The sequence below is a fragment of the Oryzias melastigma genome, linkage group LG11, assembly GCF_002922805.2.
Source record: "Oryzias melastigma strain HK-1 linkage group LG11, ASM292280v2, whole genome shotgun sequence".
Taxonomy (NCBI): Eukaryota; Metazoa; Chordata; class Actinopteri; order Beloniformes; family Adrianichthyidae; genus Oryzias; species Oryzias melastigma.
This window is the reverse complement of record NC_050522.1, coordinates 13,972,733-13,992,563: the sequence shown is the minus strand read 5'-3', so window position 1 is coordinate 13,992,563 and position 19,831 is coordinate 13,972,733. Positions and strand designations below refer to the sequence as shown.

Here is a 19,831-nt window from a genome sequence, read left to right as displayed (position 1 = left end):
TCTGCTGCCTCATGATTGGACATATCATCACCAAAGGTTTGGTTTGAATAGACAGAACACATGACTGATGTTGGTATAGCACAGGGGTCTGCAACAAAATGGAAGGTATTGAATGAAAACCCAAACTTCTTTAAGGCTAAAGTCAGACTATTCTTCTATGTTTTGATCAGTAGAAAACGAGCCCATGTGACTCTTTTACTGTTACAGGCTGCTGACCCCGTTTAGCACAACACCAAACAGCTGAAATGGTTATTTTGTAAAGTTTTGGTCCCAAACTGAGCTAAATCTCAGACATAAAACATAAAAGCAGCACTGACTTTTAAATTAGTTTGGGTGTGAGTGTCACTACAGTAGGAATCACATATAGGGATGGGAGAAAAGGAAGAGGAGAAAGGAAGATTGGAGGAGTATTAGACATCTCCCATCTCTTCTACATCCCTACTGCTCGACCTTCTAAAAAACTGTCTTAAAGTCTGTTTTGGTAATGCTGAGGGTTGTTTTGAGATGGACTGGACTCTTTCCTTTCTGTAGATGTATCTTGTGCTTACTCAAATGCACCAGTGTGGGCGTTGTGGGTTTTTGGGTTGTCCGTAGAGGGTTGTAGAGAGGAGGAGCTGCGTCTTAGAGAGAGCGCAGGTGTGCTTTGTGGTTTCCTTGAAGCTCGAGACCACCTCAATGGACACGAGACACGAGAATGAAAACGAGACGTACAATTGTCGCGGATTTGGTAAATGTATCATGAAGTATTTGTAATGTGTTAAACACACTTATGATGTGGGTGATGCTGTTGTACCGTGGCCTTTGTGTAGCACTCCAGTTGTTAGTGAGGTATGAGTACTAACTTCACCTTTACTTACCCTTACGCGTTCAGTATTCGCTATGACCTGTTGCCTGCAAAGTGTTGTCAAAATAACATGTATGAACATTTTCGCCTTCATGCTGCTCCGTAGATACGTGTCGTTTGCATGTATCCACTCATAAGAGCAGTTGTGACTGAAGCGTCGTCTCTGTTCTCAGTCTCATCCCCTTATGTGTGTATGCATATGTCACTGACTCTGGTAATTTGGGTTTTGTCTGAATGCTTTCTCTTAACTCATTGGTTGTGTTCTTAACCCACAGGTTCTACTTACAATAGATGTCCCAGGATTTTTTGTGTTTGTCATGGCTCGGTCATACTAGAAGATCACCCTTAAAAAATCTGGTTCTCCTATTGGTTCTTCCTAAATCCTTCATTTAAGAATTTAGGAGCTATTGCCTTTTTGCATGTGTATGGGAACTACACAGAAAATGTTGGAATAACATGGATTGTGACTAAATGAATTAACATCCACCTTCTTTTTACACTTTTGGGACGAAATATGAGAGTGCTTTGAAACAAATCAATGATGCCAGAAATCATGCCTCAACAAGGGATACAGATTATGACTGAGGATACATATCTTGGCACAGAACCGGTATGGGGTTGGTGTTCGCAGGTGAGAGCTCAGTCAGGCCCAAAATCAAATCAAGACAGGCCTGGACAAGAAAAAATTAAGATTAAAAGATGTTCATGTAGACCATATTATAATAAAACTTACTTTAAACCTGTTTTTGACTTCAAAACTCAAATTTTCTGAAGATAAAAGGTGTTTAAAGGTCTAAGATGTATTGTTTGGTAAAAATAAAGCCCTCATGTCTGTAGATAACATCAAATAGATCTGTTTCTGGTGATGCATTAACTGTTCTACTTTCTTGGTTTTAGCTTACAGTTTAACACTGTATTACCATCAGAGTGTTGTGCAGAAAAATAACTATTTTCCACTGTTAGGTAAATACAAAAACATTTATTGACAAATCAAACAGCCTTTTTCTTCTACAAAACACATCCCTCTCCTCCTGCGGTGAAACGGCAGCTCTTCTGCATCAGCAGTAGAGTTTGAGCATTGCCTGCAGGAATCTCTTCTTCCTCTTCTGTGCAGCCAGCTGCAGCACTTCCTCTGGGTTGCTGGTGTTGAGCTCTGTCTGCCCGATTGCTTTGATCTGAGAGGTTGGAAACATCGTGGTTAGCATGGGGGTGTGGCCAAAGACACGCGAAGATTGTGAGATCTTGTGCTCGGCGCCCCCTCTCCTTCATCCTTTAAAGCTATGCACGCAAACTATCTAACATACCTACACAAAAACATCCAAAAAAAGGTGATTTACGGGATGACATCATGTGTCCAACTTGAACTGCTGCAACTTTGAACTGCAGGTCCGAACTCCAAAAGCCCTAGTTGGCATAATTTTAATATTTTTTGTAAGTTTCAGCTCTAATTTGAAAAAAGAAAATAGGCAAACAAGATTGAAAAGTGTTCAGATCCCAGAACTCCCTGATCTTTCAGGTAAACTGAAAAATGAGAACTTCTTCTTCGCCTTGCAGTTGATAAAGTTATAAAAAGGGAACTAAAATGCTTGGAAAAATAATCATTTTAAGCATTTGTTATAAGCCCTATATCATATTTATCATACGTGACCCAAAAGTCATGAATGTGTGTCAGATTTGAGTTCAAATACTCCATAAAGGACAAGGAGACGAACATCAAGGTGTTTGCAAAGCTGTGTTAAAAGTCAATTTACTCTCAGCTGGGCTCATTTAATAGATGAAATAGTGTAGAAACAGCAAAAAATAGTATTTTGATTTATTGCTCGATATTTTTGCTGTTCTAAACAGACTTACGGCTATTTGTCGCTTCTCCGTTTCGCCCCGTTTGTGGTGAATATCTGAGCACATGGTCAAGACTCAATTCATTCAAAGGATCGGAATTAAGACAAATAACATATGAGATTCTGACAGGATACGAGTGAGGTACTCCAGAATTGTGACATCCCAGATGTAGTCGTAGAATGAGTCCATGGCATCGTGGCTGTGGAAATGTAACAAAGCTGAATTAGGGGCTGGTTCTGGTGGTACTTCACGAGGATTCTTTTGGATCTTACCTGTTCTGCTCCTGGAGAGCTTTAAAAGCTGTCATGTAATCGACTTCTCTCAGAAACTGGCACAAAACTGCAACCTGTAAAGAAAAAACACATACGGCCCATTAGGCTAAATTGAGCTGTAGTTCATTTTTAAACTGGTTTGAACTCTGACCTGTGTGTGGCAGTTCATCATTGAACAACACTTGATCATTCTCTTCAGAACCTGCAAGCAGCAAAACATTTTTTTAGTGCTTTTTGCTTTTGTTTGTCCATAAAGCGTAAAGCACAGGTGAGAATTACCTGGTCTGTGTAGGCATCAGGAGGGACAGGTTTAGTGAAGAAGTCGGAACACACAGCTCCAGCTTGTAGGTAAAAGTTCAGTGCAGCAGAGTACTGACTGGTCACTTCAAAAAGACAAAAAGTTTTTCAACATCTTGAAGCCACTAGTGCTGCCACAAATGATTATTTTAAAAGTCAACTAATCACCGGTTATTTTTTCAAATTAGTCGACTAATCGGGTCATACGCAAACTGGATGTAAAGCACACATCTTAACCATCATTAGCTTTAAACTAACTGAAAACTAGATATATAGCATTACCTGCAATAATGCTAGTGTGAATGATGTAAGCTGAATTTGGCTGCTAATAACGGTAGTGTTGATAGCTGAAGATGCTGAAACTGATAGCTAGCTAAAATATTAGTTAAATGCCAAAAAAAAAAAATCCTGTTAGCCAAAACAGTTAGCAGCTAACAGTTAGCCATGTAGCTGAAATATTAGCTAAACTCCAAATTAGCCTAAAAATCTAAAAAAAAATCTTAAATTAGCCAAAATAGTTAGCATGCAGCTGAAATATTAGCTAAACTCCAAATTAGCTAAAACAAACAAAAAAATCCCAAATTAGCCAAAATAGCTAGCATGCAGCTGAAATATTAGCTAAACTCCAAATTAGCCTAAAAAAACTTTTTTTTAAAAATCCTATATTAGCCAAAATAGCTAGCATGCAACGGAGATCTTAGCTAAACTCCAAATTAGCCTAAAAAACCTTAATAAATGCCAAAATAGTCCAAAAAGCTAGCAGAATACCATTCATTATAGCTTTCAACTTTACAACACTCCGACTCCATATTATATAAAGTAATGACTAATTGTGGCAGCCCTAGAAGCCACACAAACTTGGATACCTGATACTGAGGATTACAAAGGATAAAAAGTAAAGTCATTTGTACCAAAGTAGATGTCAGCCTGTGTGATGAGCCATGACTGGTTGTTGGGGTTCAGCATTAAAGCGTAGGACACCAGCTCTTTGACGGTTACAGCCACAGCCTCCACATCTACAGCCTGAATGCTGCAAACATGAACAGAAATAAAAATAAATCATAAAACTACAATAATCAGCCGCTTAAAGCAGCTTAAATGCCCATGCTGATGGTGGAGGAGGGTAATGGTGGTTTTGACGTCTCTTCTCAAACAGGGGGTGTAACGGTAAAAAAAGATTTCTTACTTAGGTAGAGTGGACGGCCAGATGGAGAGGTGCTCTGCTGTCACTTCATTCACAATGTCGTCCTGAGGACAAAACATTTAGTCCATCTCAAGATAGCAAAACACCGTTTTTTTTTAGGCAAAAAAACCCAAAAAATTAAGAAAAAATATCTGCAATTTCAGAGATTTATTTATTATTTATTTTATTTTTAGTTATTGCCTTTCTTTCAAACATGGATTTATCAGGATTTATGAGGGTTAAATAGTCAAACAGTGGTTGAAAGAACATTACAGTTTGGCCCCTCACAGTTCAAACTTTTATTGCTTTTTTAAGTTTAGTTACTTGAAAAAAAAAATCAATTCCAAAAATCAAATTGTATAAAGCATTTTTAGTAATAGACTTTCTGATCCCTCTTTCTTTAAAGCAAAATCCGTCAAAACTATCAGCCTGCCCTGATATGAGGTTTATTTTACTTTTTGGTTCAAACATCTTAATAAATCTAGAATTTAACTTTATTTGCTTAAACACTGTATGACTGAACATAGAGACTTTAAATGCTTACCATGGGGTCATTATGACACTCTACCACCGCCCACAGTTTAAAATATATATTTTTTTGATTTATTATAACTGAGGTCTAACCTGTTTGCTACATTGGAATGTCTCATAAAATTATACTTTTACAATAATCAATTTAGGTAATTAAGACTAAAATCTACCTGTTTGGAGATTCATATCAAACAAATTGACAACTCTTTGCTTATCTTTCTAACTTTGGGTTTAATTTAAAATCTCTTTTTTAACTCTACTGATTTACATAACTACTTTTCACAGCTCTTCTCCATACCTTTGATCTTTAAAAAAAAAATTAAATGAAAAACATACCCGGACTATACTGTGGAGTCTGACAAACAGGGAGATTAGTGTAGTTAGCACCAGTGGCTCCTGGGAAAAAAAAGATGACGTTTGTTACATAAGTAGGATCTGAGCTTTCCTCACTGATAGTGGTGGTCACTTACTCGAAGCTTCTTGATGAATGTGATGAATTTGCTCCTAAAAAGATGAAACACCAGATTAAGCCTCTTAAAGCTTTGTTTAATACAAACCTCGCAGGTGTTGGTAGATCTGCAGGGACACACCTGTGCATGATGCCCAAAGAGGACTCCCTCTGTTTGATGAGGCCAACACGGCCATCATTGTTCCTCTTGTGCTGAACGGAGACGCTGCAGATCTGAACCACCACGTCCCACAGCTCCTTGGCTGTACGGCGGCTCTCTTTGGGACCCGGGAGCTCCTTACACGTGGATGCCAGGAGCTGGCCAACCTGTGAAAGGATGAAAGGACAGAAGACTAGTTTACACCTGCAGAAATGTAAAATGAAGTCACCACTAAATTATGTTGGGAGTGAATAATCTTCAGTCAGCAAAAAAAAAACTAAAATTATTTTATTGAAAGCTGACTGGAATTTTTACAAAGCATCCAGGATTAACAAAACTGTATGTTGGGTTTTCAAAATAACACCCAACATTAGATTTAAAGCCAATTTATTATTTGTTTAGTATATGACTAACACTGAGACATAAAAAACATTTCAAGCTTTTTTTATAGCAGAAAAAGTTAAAACACACTTTACAGACTGAAGCAATGCATTCACCATTAAAACGATCATAAACAGAAAGATTACCTTAATGTAGGGGTTGTTCATGACCAAAGATGGAGGAACCTGCAGCGTCAGGTAGTCGTTCTCCCTCCAGTTGAGCATGAAAGCCACACACTCCTCCCCCACCACCTGACGCAGGGGCAGATCTGCAAAAAAATTTAATAAATAAACCCAAGTTGGTTTTAAGTGAGCCGACAACTCCATATGGGCATAAATAATTTTAGGAATATTTATGTTTTTAAAGCTTTGGATGATAATCAATGATGTGATACCTCCAAAAGTAGATTCTAAACACTCTAATTACAAACATTATGTGTCAGACAAATGAACTCATTCAAAACCACAAACATCAACCAGGTCCATGTCTTGTACAGATTTCTCACAATGTGACAATGTGTAGGATTTAATGACAACAGCATACCATGAATCCTCATCTCCAGGTATCCTCGGACCCTGCTGACCAGGTCAGGGGGAGGGCGCTCCTTGCTCCCCTCAGCAGCCAAACTCTCGTGAGCCCGGACTTCCAGCAGCAGGATCTCGTTGAGCATCACCTGCCTGAGCTTAGGAGAAAACTCTGTGACGAGCTCCAGGCAGGCAGAAAACAGCTGCCGAGCGTGGACAAAGTCCTGCCGCAATGAAAAAAACAAATAATCGAGTGATTTAAAGCAATTTTCTAAGGAAAAGACTATATATTTCTGCATTCCAGAAACATTACCTGAACCATAAAAGAGTGAACAAACCTTTATTGAAATGCAGTGAAGGCCTTTAGCCATGAGGATGTACACCAGGTCTTTGGTCAGGTTGTCCTTAATGCCAAGAATCACGCTAATGTAGTCTGGAGGAACCTCCCACTGCACAAAACCACCCACAGAATGAGTAACTGAATTACTGCTGTGTGAGAAGAAGACATGACGGCTTCACCAGACCTTGCTGTTGACTCTCCAGAAGGGTCTTTCGGCCATGCCATGGAGTTCAATGAGGATCTGTCTGATCCTGCGAGGATCCAGTGAAAGGATCAACTGCTGCTCCAGCTGTCCGATGTTCACACTGGCTGAAGCTGGGAGCCAAGTAATTCTGTTAGAACAAAAACTTCGGTATTTTTTTTCCCTTATAGAAATCATCAAACTCTTTACCTGGAATGTCATAAAACGAAGGCAAAGGTTTGGCACTGAGGCTGATGGTGGCGGACCTCTTCCTCACCCGCTCCACCAGGACCTTCCTCTCCTCATCCTTCAGCAGCTCCAGGAACAGCTGATGAGAGGACACCACGAACACCAGAGACAGGTCCTCCAGGCCTTCACACAGAGTCCTGCAGCACAGAAGAGACAATCATCACACCTCTGGGGAGACATGTGTTTGACTTATGCGAGTCTGGCGTTACTCACTTCAAGAAACCAGCCATGTTTCTTCTGGACATTTCTGATAGACCCTCTTTTTCCAGAGAGCGCGTACACACCTGCAGGACAAAAGCATCAGACTCAAAAACTAAAGTCAGACCTAATGACCTCCAGAGCCAACACTACATTACTACTAGAACTAAAGTCAAGTCTGATCTGAATTTAGTCCAGGTTTCTCAAACTCGTATCTTTTTCTATGCGACCTTTTAACGTGAAGTGCTGATTGCATGGAAAAAAAAAAAAACCTAATAAAGATCTGAGTTTCAATACCTCTAAAATGAAATCCACCATTTTTCTACTGGGCTTGAGGAGAAGCTGCTGGAAGCGCACACTGAGGACTTCTCCTTCCAGAGCGTCTCTGATGGCGTTGCAGATACAAAGCTTGTGACAGAACTCTCCCAGGCCGGATTCTCTGTCATCAGGATATAAAATGGGAAAACACTCAAAGTGTATAAAAGATTTGAAAATACTGTTATGAGTTACAAAGAAAAAAACTTATGGCATCTTAAAAGTATAAATAGTCTTCTGAATGGGCTAAACCAGGGCTAGCCCACCCTGCCTGTATTCCAGTTCTCCCTGCCCAGTAAGATCTTTGTAAACTGACTCAGGCTATTCCACACCCTGACTGACAGAACACAGAATTTAGGTAGTCATCATCAATCAGTCCAGATAGAGCTGGAAAACAGGCAGAGATGTGGCTCTTGAGGACCACGGTTACCCTGTGCTCACACTGCAGCCGATCCGCCTCCGGTGCGGATGCCAGAGCGGTCTAGCTACAGCAGAGGACTCACATTGTCTACGGATGGCTGAGGTCCTGCTGCAGTCACAGGCTCTCCTGCCGACCTCGTGAGACTCCGAACTTATGTAAGTTCACACAATAACTCACCATTAATATAGGAAGTACTAGTAAACAAACCACTATTTCACCTTGATTTTGAATTGTATTCACAATACTTCTTTTTCTGCGTGACTCGTCTTCCTATATTGGGTCAGCATAGAACTTGTACTAATACTTTCGTCTTATATAGGCTTAAATTTACATATGTGACTGTGTTACACGTATTGTGTAACGAGTAGGGGAGACCGAGGTTGGTTGTCATGGTGACGTAATGTTTATAACACAGTGAAAACAGCGAGTACAGCTGAAAATAGGCTTTATTTTGAAAAACGTACCGGATGCACTTTACACTCGCTTGGATGATTTCTGGTTTAAGTTGTTAACAGCCCCAACTTCACAAAAAGGGCTCCAGCTCAGCAAACACATTTCTCGGCAAAAATTTGAAGCCAACAAAACGGATACGGAGAGGTCGAACTACAGAGGGCGGACAAGTTGCAGTGTGAGCCCGGGATTAGCCAGCCCTGGACTAAACTTAGGTTGTGTTCTCACCCTTGTTGGACTTTGTACAAAAACTCCCTGAGAACAGAGCGTCTGAAGTGGTTGGGCAGACTGTGGGATGTGTTGTCTTTGATGAAGGCTTCAATGACAGCCTACAAAATAAAACATAATTAACTGTTTAAGTCTGGTTGGCTGAAGACATGCAATTGAAAAAAAACAATTTGTTCATTTTTTATTGAATTCTGCTGACCAAATCACAACTTCTTCAAGTACGAGTGTGCTTTAAATACTGCAAGTATTCTACAGACAAACTTCAAGATTTTTTTAGCTTATTTGTCAAAACTGATGTATGTTATATATACATTTTTTTTCAAATCTCAAACTAGGACATTTAACATCCCTGTTCCAATAAATATTCTTAAGCCCTACTACATATATTTTTTAAGTTAATCAGCTTTTAAATAAATAAAAAATTCAATTTTTTTAAGCAGAACTGCAGACAAAAACAAAAAAAGATATTCTTTTGAATAATAATTAGCATAAACTTACTATGCATTGTTTATCAAATTACTGTAATTTTGTTTGAAAAAAAATACAAAAGTTAAATAAACTTCAACAATCCTTTGTTTGTTAAAGCTTTGATGAAGTTTCCTGTTTGAAGTGACGAGGAAAAATGTAGTCTTCTCAGACCTGATGGTTGTGCGCTCGGATCAGGCTGTTGATCTGATCATAAGGCGTTGTGTGCGGATCAGCCGGGTCGCAGTCTCCGGTCAAAGCTCTACAAGCGTTCCAATAACCTGCCAGGCGCTTCTCATCCAGGTGGACATGGACAGGCACACTCAACTGGAAAACATAAAAAAAATGCAACTGTAGATGCACAAATGGTGAAGTAAAAACAGGTGAATGGGGCTTTTACCTTCTTCAAAATCTCCTTTGTTTGTCTGAAATGATCACGAGCTTTTTCATAGGCTGACTGGTCTGTGCAGCTTTGATGGAAGAAAATACCTCCTAAATCATAGTGAACCTGAGACAAAAATGGGTGAGAAAAGAGGAAGGGAAAAAAACACAAGCCACCAAACAGGATTAAACAGTGTTAAGAACTATTTAAGATTCTGTGGAAGACATTTGCTCGGCCGTTTACCTGACAGTGCAGCTCATCTGCGCTGATGCAAAGTCCTGCAGTGGAGGACTCGGTTTCTCCGTTAGCAGCAGCATCTGCGCCCAGCAACTCTAGAGTCCTCAGGGTGTGAACATAAAAGTCTCTTTTGAGATGCAGCGCTCCTTCCAAGACGCTGATGGAGTCAGCTGCCTGCTCCTTGAGCTGAAAGGAAAACATCCGCTTCATCACAGTCATCCATTATGAAACCTATATAAGACTATTAATAAGGATTTCAATGAAAGTATAGGTAGCAGTAAGGACCACCTACCACAGTAAGAATATTATCAGTCATTTCTTTCTCCTGCTGGACGATGCTTAACCTGGATCAGATGAGAATGCAACTCGTTTGGTTCATGATCAGAGGATTTGTGTAAAAATCTGCAGGATTCTCTGTCATTCAAACAACTTTGACAGAAGTGAATAAAATCTGAGGATTACATGTTCATCTGGTGAGGTCCTGGTTTTGTCTGCTTCTCTGGAAAGCTGCTCAGCACAATAGTTCTGACGGCCCTTTAACAAACGCAGGAAAAAGATTTTGTTAAAATGTGTTCAACAAGGCATGATTTAATACTTAAAATTCTCTCAATGCCTTTCATTGGTCAGGTTCTTTTCAAAATGTCTTGGAGATTATATCTTATCCTTTTTGTGTATCCACAGTTTATCATCGAGTTTCAAATAGCAAATCTTTTGTAACTTTTCTGTACATGTCTGCCTTATGACAGAATCCTTGCTGATGTTACCATCTCAGTAGAGATTCTGGCTCTCGGGCAGTTAGCTAGCTCTCACCAGCGGTTGTAGATGATAACAGCCATGGCAGTGGTGGGTGGCAGGGTGGAGAGGTCCAGGTCCACATGCTTTACCCCAGGCGGCACTTTGCTCACACACAGCAGCTCGTTCAACAACATGTTCAACACCGGGATGGTCAACCTGACGGGAAGTGAAAAGAGAGCTCAGCTTATTTGTCACATTCTTTTAAATTAACATTCAAGATAATTTAGTCTCTGATGGTGTCATGTAAACAACTCACCCTTTCTCAAGGACGTCCAGATCCCATTTCATGTGTGCAGCTACTTTGAGCGCCAGCAGCTTTAGAGTTCGGTTCCTGCGGTTGTCTGCTGGGGCCTGCACCTGATTCTGCTCATTTACTGACTGCTTGGATGCCTGCTCCAAGAACTGAATGATGAGCTGCACCGGTGAAGGGTCTGTTAAAAAGAAACACAACATCTCAAGAACCACAATCCAAACTAGTTGCACTTTATTAACAGAAAAGTAAATGAGAACGCAAATGAGAAAAGATCATCTAGTTTATCACATTTAACATCCTTTAAATTGGTGTGGAAGAGTTATGGTTCTCAAGGCCTAGTGCATCTGCATGCCATGCTCATGGCTGGGTCAGGTATCTGGCCAATGAGAACATGCCAAAGCAGTGTATTTCGGAAAACAAGCAAGAATGATAGTGATCATAAAACACATCAGGATGCTGACCGGCGTTGGGTTTCTGTAGATGCTTTTCCAGCAAGCTGTTGTCCAGGAGGAACTCAAACCAGGAGATCTGAAGAGGCGTGCTGGGCCGGCTGCTGATCACAGCAGCCACCCGGTCTGCTGCTTCTGCACTCATCCTTCCCTAAAGTTAAAAAAAAATTAAAAAAGATAGTTGCGACTCATGCAAAACCATTCAGCTTATACAAGTCCTCTTGTGTTACCCATAGAAGTCTTGGTTCTCAACTTAGTCTTTATATTGAAGTTTTTGTTTTGTAATTACATTAGGACAACTGCAGTAGCTAATGTTAGCATTTTATATCTAATCATAAATTATGTGTGTATATTAATATACATAACATACTGAATAAAATCTACATAAAATGTGAATGGTCATCTGGATCCCACAAGACAGTGCACTGGACTTTTTTTCCCCAAGGATTTTTTTTAATTTTCACTGGTGGCAGACATGAAATCTTGTCCACCTTCATCCATATTTGTCAAGGGATGGATGACACGTCAAAGTAAGGCTTGACCCCATAAGATAGCACAAGGGTTTTAATGTATTTGATTAACTGCAGCAGTGGTCAACAAACTTTTTTTTTTCATCTGTGGCGTTTCAAGCGGGTGGTGACTTCCACAATGTGCAATAATGCTGTAAAATAGCGAATCCCGAGACATTTAGTTTGTCCTCGTGCATAAATCAAATGCACCTTTGATTGTTTTGTTGTGCTGTTAGCTACATTTCAGCTAATGTTTTAGCGAACAACCAAACGCCTTCAGGCGCAGCACCAGACCGTCTTACCTTAAAAGGAAAAACTTTTAAAAAGCAGATTAAAAATTGCACCTGAATTCACTCTAAAATCTTAAATTAAGCAATCACACTCCAGAGTTCTCACATAATACACTAGTCGCTTCGCCATCGCTCCTGTACACTTCCGGTTCCGGTCCGTCACCCTAGGGGACACGTACTGCGCAACATTTGCGCATACTTGTGGCATTTTCTTTTTTTTGTTCCTGGCATATTCTTATACAGTCTATGGTTCCTGGTTATCTTAAAAAACAGCTATTGAAAATGAGCAATTATTAGATATTCTTGGTTGTATATTAGGCCATATTCTGTAATTTTCAATTTTAAAAAAAGAAATATGTTAAAATGTTAGTTTCAGCCACTGAAAAGATCAAGAAGAGATACTTCACTTAATATATATATATATATATATATATATATATATATATATATATATATATATAATTTAGAAAAAAATTAAATTTTGATGGCGTTTTCATTACGTTGCGAAGGGAACATGGACAGAAAAAAGTGTACATTTAACCATAATTTTTCTGTAATTGTAAACCTACCATTACACACTTGTCAAACCATAGCTTTTTTATCATTACCCTTTAATAGACTAGTTTTAGGTTTATATGAGAAATAGAACATTGATTTAGTCTATTAAAAAGTGCAAGATAATTAAGCATGTTTGCACCTTTTCTGTTAATATATTTGACAGTCAATTAACATTCAATAAATAAATATGTTTCTATATTAGAAGCTTTATGTTATTTTAGGTAAGAAATTTGTGAAGGATTTGTGTAATGGAAGATAATATGACCACAGTGGGGCTGGGGGTTAAATGGAATTCTGGCACAAACCACAAGAACCTCAGTGTTTTAATAAGCTTTTGATTCATTTCTATTCTGGGAGGGGAAAAAAGGTAACAGTTGTAAATTCACATGACAGCACCCCAGATGTTGTGTCGTCAAACACTGAAGACAGCAGTAGTGAGCAGAAAATCATCTTCACAAGAGAAAAAAAAAATCCACAAAGACACAGGAGCAGCAACCATTAAACATACAGTCAGGTGAAAAATTAGGACACCAAAGTGATATAACTTGATATTGAAAACATTTCAAGCCTATTTAAAACTTTAATCATTTCAAAAGAACATAATTTCAGCTTATGTTTAAATTTAGACACTTCCGACACATTTAAGGGACTGGTAGATGTTGCACAAGTGTCTCAATAAACGTAATTTCATCCAAAGGAGTAAAAATAGCTAATAGGAGGCAGGAGGGTCAACCTTTGACTTACATTAAATGATTTTTTTTTCAATGAGTAAAATAATCATAATGTTTTAGTTTTTTTTTTTTTTTGTCAAATCAAAATCACTTCCTGTTTTACACACTTTTCATAATAAGATGATATATGAAAAAAAAAAAAATTAAGATTGAGGTGTCCTAATTTCTTCACATGACTATAAGGCAAACAGAGAGCAGCAGCGACGACAGCTGATGGACAAAAGCCAGCAGAAACCATTACTGTTAGAGTTGGGATTCCACTCGCTGACAAACATTTAAAAACTACCAAAACATTCCCCACCCACCCTGTTAAAATGATCAACCATGCATTGCTTTAGCATAGAATATCTAATGAATCTCCCTACTTTTGGCAGATCATTTAAAAAGGAAAATCCAAACATTTTTCAAAGGAAGCAACCTTTGAAAGAACATGACACATGCACTGTATGAGAATCGTGTCCGGAATCAAATGACAAAAATGAGTAAAACCTGCAACACTCTTATAATATCTTTACAAAAGACACCCAATCCTGTTCGTTGTATTTTTTCTCTGTAAAACTTGTAAAATTTGGTTCTCCAAAGTTAATACTTTTATTGCACCATGACCAAACCTGAGAAATTAAAATGAAAATAATCTATTATAGTGATAAAATGTTATGTAGACAGGCGACACATCAAAACCAGCCATTGTTGTAAAACTAACAAAAAGGCACGCAAGAAGCTGATGAAGGTGGCTTTTAAACAGCTGGTATGACTAAATAAAAAATAACTGATTGAAATGAAATACTGGAACCATTTAGATTAAAAATTAGAGGAGCATGCACAACAGAAGCATGGAAACTGGCAGACCTTAAGGTCCACCTCAGGCCTCCATTGGCTTTTTTTAAGGCTTCACAGAGAGTTTCAGAGATGTGTTCCACTCACGTTGTAGCTTCACATCACCTGAGAATTAAAAAAAATCTAAATATATCCTACAAAACAGCTCCAAAGACCTCCTTGACTTAACACTAAATTAGCATAGCATTTTTCTCCGCACTATAAGAGGCGAAGGAGCTACATAGCAGTTTGTGTAATTTACTAAATGTGCATTTTACCCGAACGCAATTGCTGTGAGATGTCAGGAAATTTGCCACCAAAAGCACATACCATTACAACAAATATTCACTAAGTTTTTGACCTTAAAAGGAAGAGTAGTGATAAACACAGGCGGCTTTAAATGTGTTTATCTAACTACAGTACTGTGATTAATGTGGCATATTTGATATTCAAGCCTTCCATTTATGAACGCTAATGGCAGGCTGCTGCACCCTGCTGGTTGGAAAGTGCAGCTTCAGGACGCACGTCAGCCATAAGACAGCCAGGCCGAGTGAGCTGCTGTCAGTACTGGAATGAGATGACAGAGTTCACTTTGTAGACGTGGTACGAGTGGTTCCAGAAAACCCGAGTGAAGTAGTTAGTGTAGGGCGAGTAGTTCATCTTGATCTCGTGGCAGAATCGTCCGTGCTTAGAGACAGAGTACATCTCCTCTTGGTCGAAGATGACCTGAGAAGGATCAAAACATTCATACTGTGAGAAAACCTTTGGCAGAAACTAACTGCAAGTTGGAATTTTTCTAATATTTTCTCATTTATGTAAACACTAAAACTGCATACATATTTACATGTTCATTTCTTAAATAGAATGTTGTGACCTACATGTCCATTAGCGATATCCAGCAGGTCCTTGACTCTGCAGCCCTTGTTGCGCGTTAACTCTGTACAGATGGACTCTTCAATGATCACATAGTTGGTTTTCTGAGCAGTCAAAAGTTTATACACATCCTCGGCTGATCTCATCGCATACACCTGGTAAGTCTATAAACAAGAGAAATAAAATAACATTAAAAATAATAGATACACCTAGCTGGGTCACCATTTTTGTAGAAATAAAAACATTTTAACCAAAATTGTGGCAACACAAATTATTATTTTGAAGGTTTTAAAGGATTTGAATTGTAGGTTGTAGAAAAAGTAATCTGCAGTCTCTAAATTGGCTAAACTGTTCGAAGTATTTTAGAGTAGAGTTTAAGGCCATGTGTTAGGGAGCTTACATTTTACATGAAATGGAGAATTTCCACACAAAAATAAACTCTACAAAGACGGGGTAGACTTCTTACACAAAAGCATAAACTCAAATGATTCCAACTAAACATGGCTATGAAAGCTTTGTGAATCAGGAAGATACCTACCCAGCGTGTTTTTATTAATCATCAGAATAAAAATTAAACTTTTTAAATGTCTTTCTTAATGGTTTTGTGAAAAACTGTGAAGGTCAAAGTAAAGAAAAATGATGAGTTTCATGAGAAATAAGTTTTTGCTCATCACGGTGTGCCTTAAAGTTAGTTACCTTATTTAAGTTTACTGTTTTCAGTTTAGTTTGGACAGATTCTAGAAATGATTTGGAACACTCACCCACCCCATCCAAAAATTATCACTACCAAAAGGGAAAAAAAAAATCACTTCTAAACCACATCTTTACACTGTCTTTTAAAAGGTTTACACACTTTTGTTATGTCCAGGAGCAAAAACTAAAAATAAAATGTCATTTTCTTCCAAGTATAAATACAGCTAAAATTTTTTAATTAGTTAAAAATATGTTTTATATGCAAACATACAAGTCAGAGCAAATTCAGAGTATTTTTACTCAGTTGTTTTTATGAAAGAATGTCGTTTCTCACTCACATCTTCAGTCCTCTTCAACAGGTTGAAGTCTGTGTAGAGAGGCAAACTAGCAACAGCTGATCCAGAACACAACTTTATTGTTCCTAAAAGCTGAGGGCTGCCCGCAAACACAGCTGCTGCCGGAGCGTGCAACCTGGAGAACACAAAGAAACTGAGGTTACTACCACAACACAGACAAAACAGTCGAGAGCGCACACCGACAGCTGACCTGATCCAGGTCATCAGCTCCAGCGTGTCTGGGTCATGGACTTCGTGCAGGTCCCCCAAATCAGCTAAGACACGAGGGTAATACTGAAACATAGGAGAGAAGTTTCTCGAAATATGAGTCTATGCTGGAAGGGCAACACTGAATACGTGTGTGCATAGCAGAGGGCCTCACCTCTCTCCACAAACTGAAACCGATGATGGTGGGAACAGCTGTGCTCAGAATCAAAGCCTAAAGAGCAGCAAATAAAAACAGACAAATAAATCCACTGAAAAATCACTTTGAGCTAAAGCAGTGACAGAAAACCACAGACCAGAACTACAGGATGCATGGACTTCAGCTTGAGCCATTTAAACACGGTCATGAAGACGTCCGGAGAACAGACTCCAAATGCAGTGAACATACAGACGTACGGCGTCCATAAATACTTCATCCTGCAATGCAAAAGAAGACAGAAAAGGTCAGAGCATGCATGCGAACTATCAGCAAAGAGTTTATTTTAAATAATTTGATACAGTTCATGAAATTACCCATCAAATAGCAGAGCCAGACTCCCAAAAAACAGGGAGTGAAAGACGTGATAGATGACTGGAGGCTGCTCTCCAATCCGTCCATCTTTGAGACTGTGGCTGGTCTTCATCGGCTCACCACTAAGAGGATGAGCATTTTAGTATTCTTTGAAATTATTTTCATACATCGACAGAAAAACTTTTACCTAAAAAAAGATTTTCTACTAAAGTCCTCAGTCTATTACCAATTTACTACTTTCAATTAAAAAAAATCTATGTTTGGGGCATCCACATTCAAACCTCAAGTTCACCCGTAACTACGTGTGGCCACTGAACAAAAGTTGAGCGAGTTTGACCAATCAGGGACTCGGATTTGGTAGTGACCAATAAATGGCATCCCTTTTAATTTACTGAAGAGCCAATCATGTGAAAATTGATCATTAATAATTGCAGTGATGACTGAGCCTGGAGCAAAATTTGTGAAATGGATTTGCATTGCTTCCTCATTTAGCTCATTTTCGAATGCGTGTCACATTCCCGTTGTGTCAAGCCTCTCACCTGAGTCTTCTGTAAATGGTCTCCAGGGTGGAGAGCAGGCAGATGGCGAGCACCAGGAGATAGAAAGGAAGAACTGAGGCCTGAGTCAGTCGAAGAAATAAATCCTGACTGGGTGCTTGATGGCTCTTTTGGCACAGAAGGTAGTTGGTGATAAAGTCACTAACACAAACAAAAGACAAGTTGGAGTTAAAACAGATTATAGGGGCTAACATGTTGATGGTTCAACACCTATTTTACAAGAAAACATCACACTCACGTCGTCGAGTTGAGCCCAAACTTGACTTCAAGGAACTTCAATATGAAATCATTCCCACTTACAGGTATAAGCTTCTGAAAAAAAAATACATTCTTAATCCTTAACTGTCATATTTGGATTTGTGGTACACATATTACAGTGTTTCCAACAACTAATTGTTGTGTTATTGTTGATATTTCACCATGTCTGAGTTTTGCTGCCATAAAAAGAAAAAAAAGTCCTTTTATGTTGTTTTTTTTAAGCTAAAGTAGAGAAATCCTGCTAAGATCCGACTAATATCAACAGTACAATTAACAATGTTTTAATTTTTGATGAGTTTGCTCAAATAAGATAATAAGAAATGTTACAAAATAAAGAATTGATGTGTTCTATACTCTGACATTATTACCAAAGTGGAAAGTAACTTTTTGACAGGCAAATAATTCAAATGATCATTAATACTGTCATGGAAGTCTACCTTGACTAAATAAATATAGGTGATGCTGGTAGAGAAGACCAGGTGGAAATGCAGGAAGAGCTTCATCACTCTTGCCACCAGAGGACCAATCTTCATCTTTTGCTGGAACAGAAAATCCACATTCCAGAAGTTAATTTGATATCTAAATACAGAACATTATAAACAAAATACAAATTTGTACTGTCAAAGTTTGATTCATTTGAAATAAATCCGACTTCAAGGGCAGAAAATGACTACCTGGAAGTACCTCGCGAGCACTGAACCAATCTGAAGGCTGAGCAGCGGCGAGCTGAGCAAGCTAGTGTTTTCAAACTGGAACAGGTAGGCCAGGAGCAAGGAGCTGAGGTACACTTTATGAATGTCGTCCATCTGTCCAGCCCAAAAGGTAGAGGTCAGGTTAATGCAGTTAATGTGAAAATAAGTAAAGAATTTTTTCAATGTATTTACTGACAATTTAGAGATAAAACACTCGCTTATGTAACACATTAAGGTCTTGAATCAAAGCTAAATGAAAGTTTGCTGAGTGCCAAGCCTGCAGATTTGACATATTTAAATCAGAAACATTGATTGAACAGATGTTTACAGAGGACGCTTTGAGTCCATGTCCAGAACTCTCCTAAAAGAGCAGTACAGTCCTCCAGGTGACATTTCTAGTATAAAAACTACAGAATTTACTATGAACTTACAGTCTTTCTAGACTTTTGAGGAGCAATTACTCAGCATCACCATTTATTGTCTGCTTCTTTTTGCTGCATCACTCAATTTAGTGAAGTTTTGGAATTAAAATTTGTAGATATTTTTACATTTTGTATGATATAATTCAGTTTTGTCTGAAGTTTGATATTCCACTTTCATGAATGTTTGAACCACATCCACACAGGAGTTTAGTTAGTTCCAACCATAGAGTCCCCACATGTCATAAACCCAATGTTTTCCACCATTAATTAAAAAAAAGAGTATTTTTGAAAAAAAAGGCTTGTATAAGACTTTGACACAGGCTATGATAGATCACAATAATTATAAATATGTAGAAAAAGTTTCTTCAAAATGTCTTTCTTTGAAGAGTATCTCATCTTGGTTTTGTGGGGTTTTTAATCACTATTATTTTTATTATTATTATTGTTAATCTCTCAAATTAAATCACTGCAAGTGTTTCAATTTAGTTTGAAAATCAGAAAAAGGTTAAAGGAAAACAAAGATCTTGTGAGGTATTTGCAGATGAATGTCTTCTGACTAGAGGCAAAATTTGAAAAAAAAAAAAACACTTAATTTCATAATTCACAACACAACTTTTCTAGAATTTTATGCAACATTCATAAAACAACAATAAAGCTTTAAAATGGTACTAAATTGTGCCTATTCTCTCATTTGTGTCTTTAATTAGGTTTTGCAACCAGGAAAGATTAAGAAAAAAAACATAAAACATGTTTATGAAGAATGACCAATCCCACAAACTGAGAACAGACATTTTTAACCAGCAATAAACACTATCATAATTAAGGGTAGAAAGATAATATTTATAACACAAACACTTGATGTATTTGAAATGAATTAATTATTGGATGCATCACTGGCAGCTAGAAAACAAAACAAAAA

At 38.3% G+C, this 19,831-nt stretch overlaps 2 protein-coding genes across 4 annotated transcripts in view; both read right to left on the bottom strand.

The window, feature by feature from the left end:
* Positions 1-1,803: 1,803 nt before the first annotated feature.
* ints8 (integrator complex subunit 8) lies at positions 1,804-12,450 on the bottom strand. 2 transcript variants are annotated; one of them, XM_024298372.2, is made up of 28 exons: positions 12,348-12,450; positions 11,455-11,593; positions 10,997-11,171; positions 10,756-10,896; positions 10,408-10,479; positions 10,238-10,289; positions 9,952-10,131; positions 9,727-9,834; positions 9,501-9,653; positions 8,862-8,962; positions 7,745-7,886; positions 7,463-7,533; positions 7,211-7,386; positions 7,004-7,134; positions 6,818-6,928; positions 6,499-6,703; positions 6,102-6,223; positions 5,557-5,741; positions 5,437-5,470; positions 5,303-5,362; positions 4,439-4,500; positions 4,164-4,282; positions 3,235-3,338; positions 3,107-3,157; positions 2,956-3,029; positions 2,818-2,882; positions 2,696-2,739; positions 1,804-2,019 (listed from the first exon to the last, which is right to left on the bottom strand). In XM_024298372.2, the coding sequence occupies exons 1-28, from the start codon at positions 12,447-12,449 to the stop codon at positions 1,903-1,905; spliced, it is 3,096 nt and encodes a 1,031-aa protein (XP_024154140.2). In that variant the 5' UTR covers position 12,450; the 3' UTR covers positions 1,804-1,902. The 2 variants fall into 2 exon arrangements, with proteins under 2 accessions (XP_024154140.2, XP_024154147.1); XM_024298379.2 differs by having other exon boundaries at positions 12,254-12,432.
* A 668-nt stretch (positions 12,451-13,118) lies between these two features.
* Positions 13,119-19,831, bottom strand: part of LOC112162575 (probable C-mannosyltransferase DPY19L4) — an 11,514-nt gene continuing 4,801 nt past the window's right edge. For both annotated transcript variants that reach the window (XM_024298392.2, XM_024298399.2), the window contains exons 9-19: positions 18,473-18,604; positions 18,236-18,337; positions 17,779-17,852; positions 17,523-17,681; positions 16,986-17,105; positions 16,769-16,889; positions 16,630-16,686; positions 16,459-16,541; positions 16,251-16,383; positions 15,225-15,383; positions 13,119-15,072 (exon numbers count right to left, since the gene is read on the bottom strand). In XM_024298392.2, the coding sequence (XP_024154160.1) occupies positions 14,908-15,072; positions 15,225-15,383; positions 16,251-16,383; positions 16,459-16,541; positions 16,630-16,686; positions 16,769-16,889; positions 16,986-17,105; positions 17,523-17,681; positions 17,779-17,852; positions 18,236-18,337; positions 18,473-18,604 (1,305 nt within the window). In that variant the 3' untranslated portion in view covers positions 13,119-14,907. The remainder of the gene's footprint in view (positions 15,073-15,224; positions 15,384-16,250; positions 16,384-16,458; positions 16,542-16,629; positions 16,687-16,768; positions 16,890-16,985; positions 17,106-17,522; positions 17,682-17,778; positions 17,853-18,235; positions 18,338-18,472; positions 18,605-19,831) is intronic.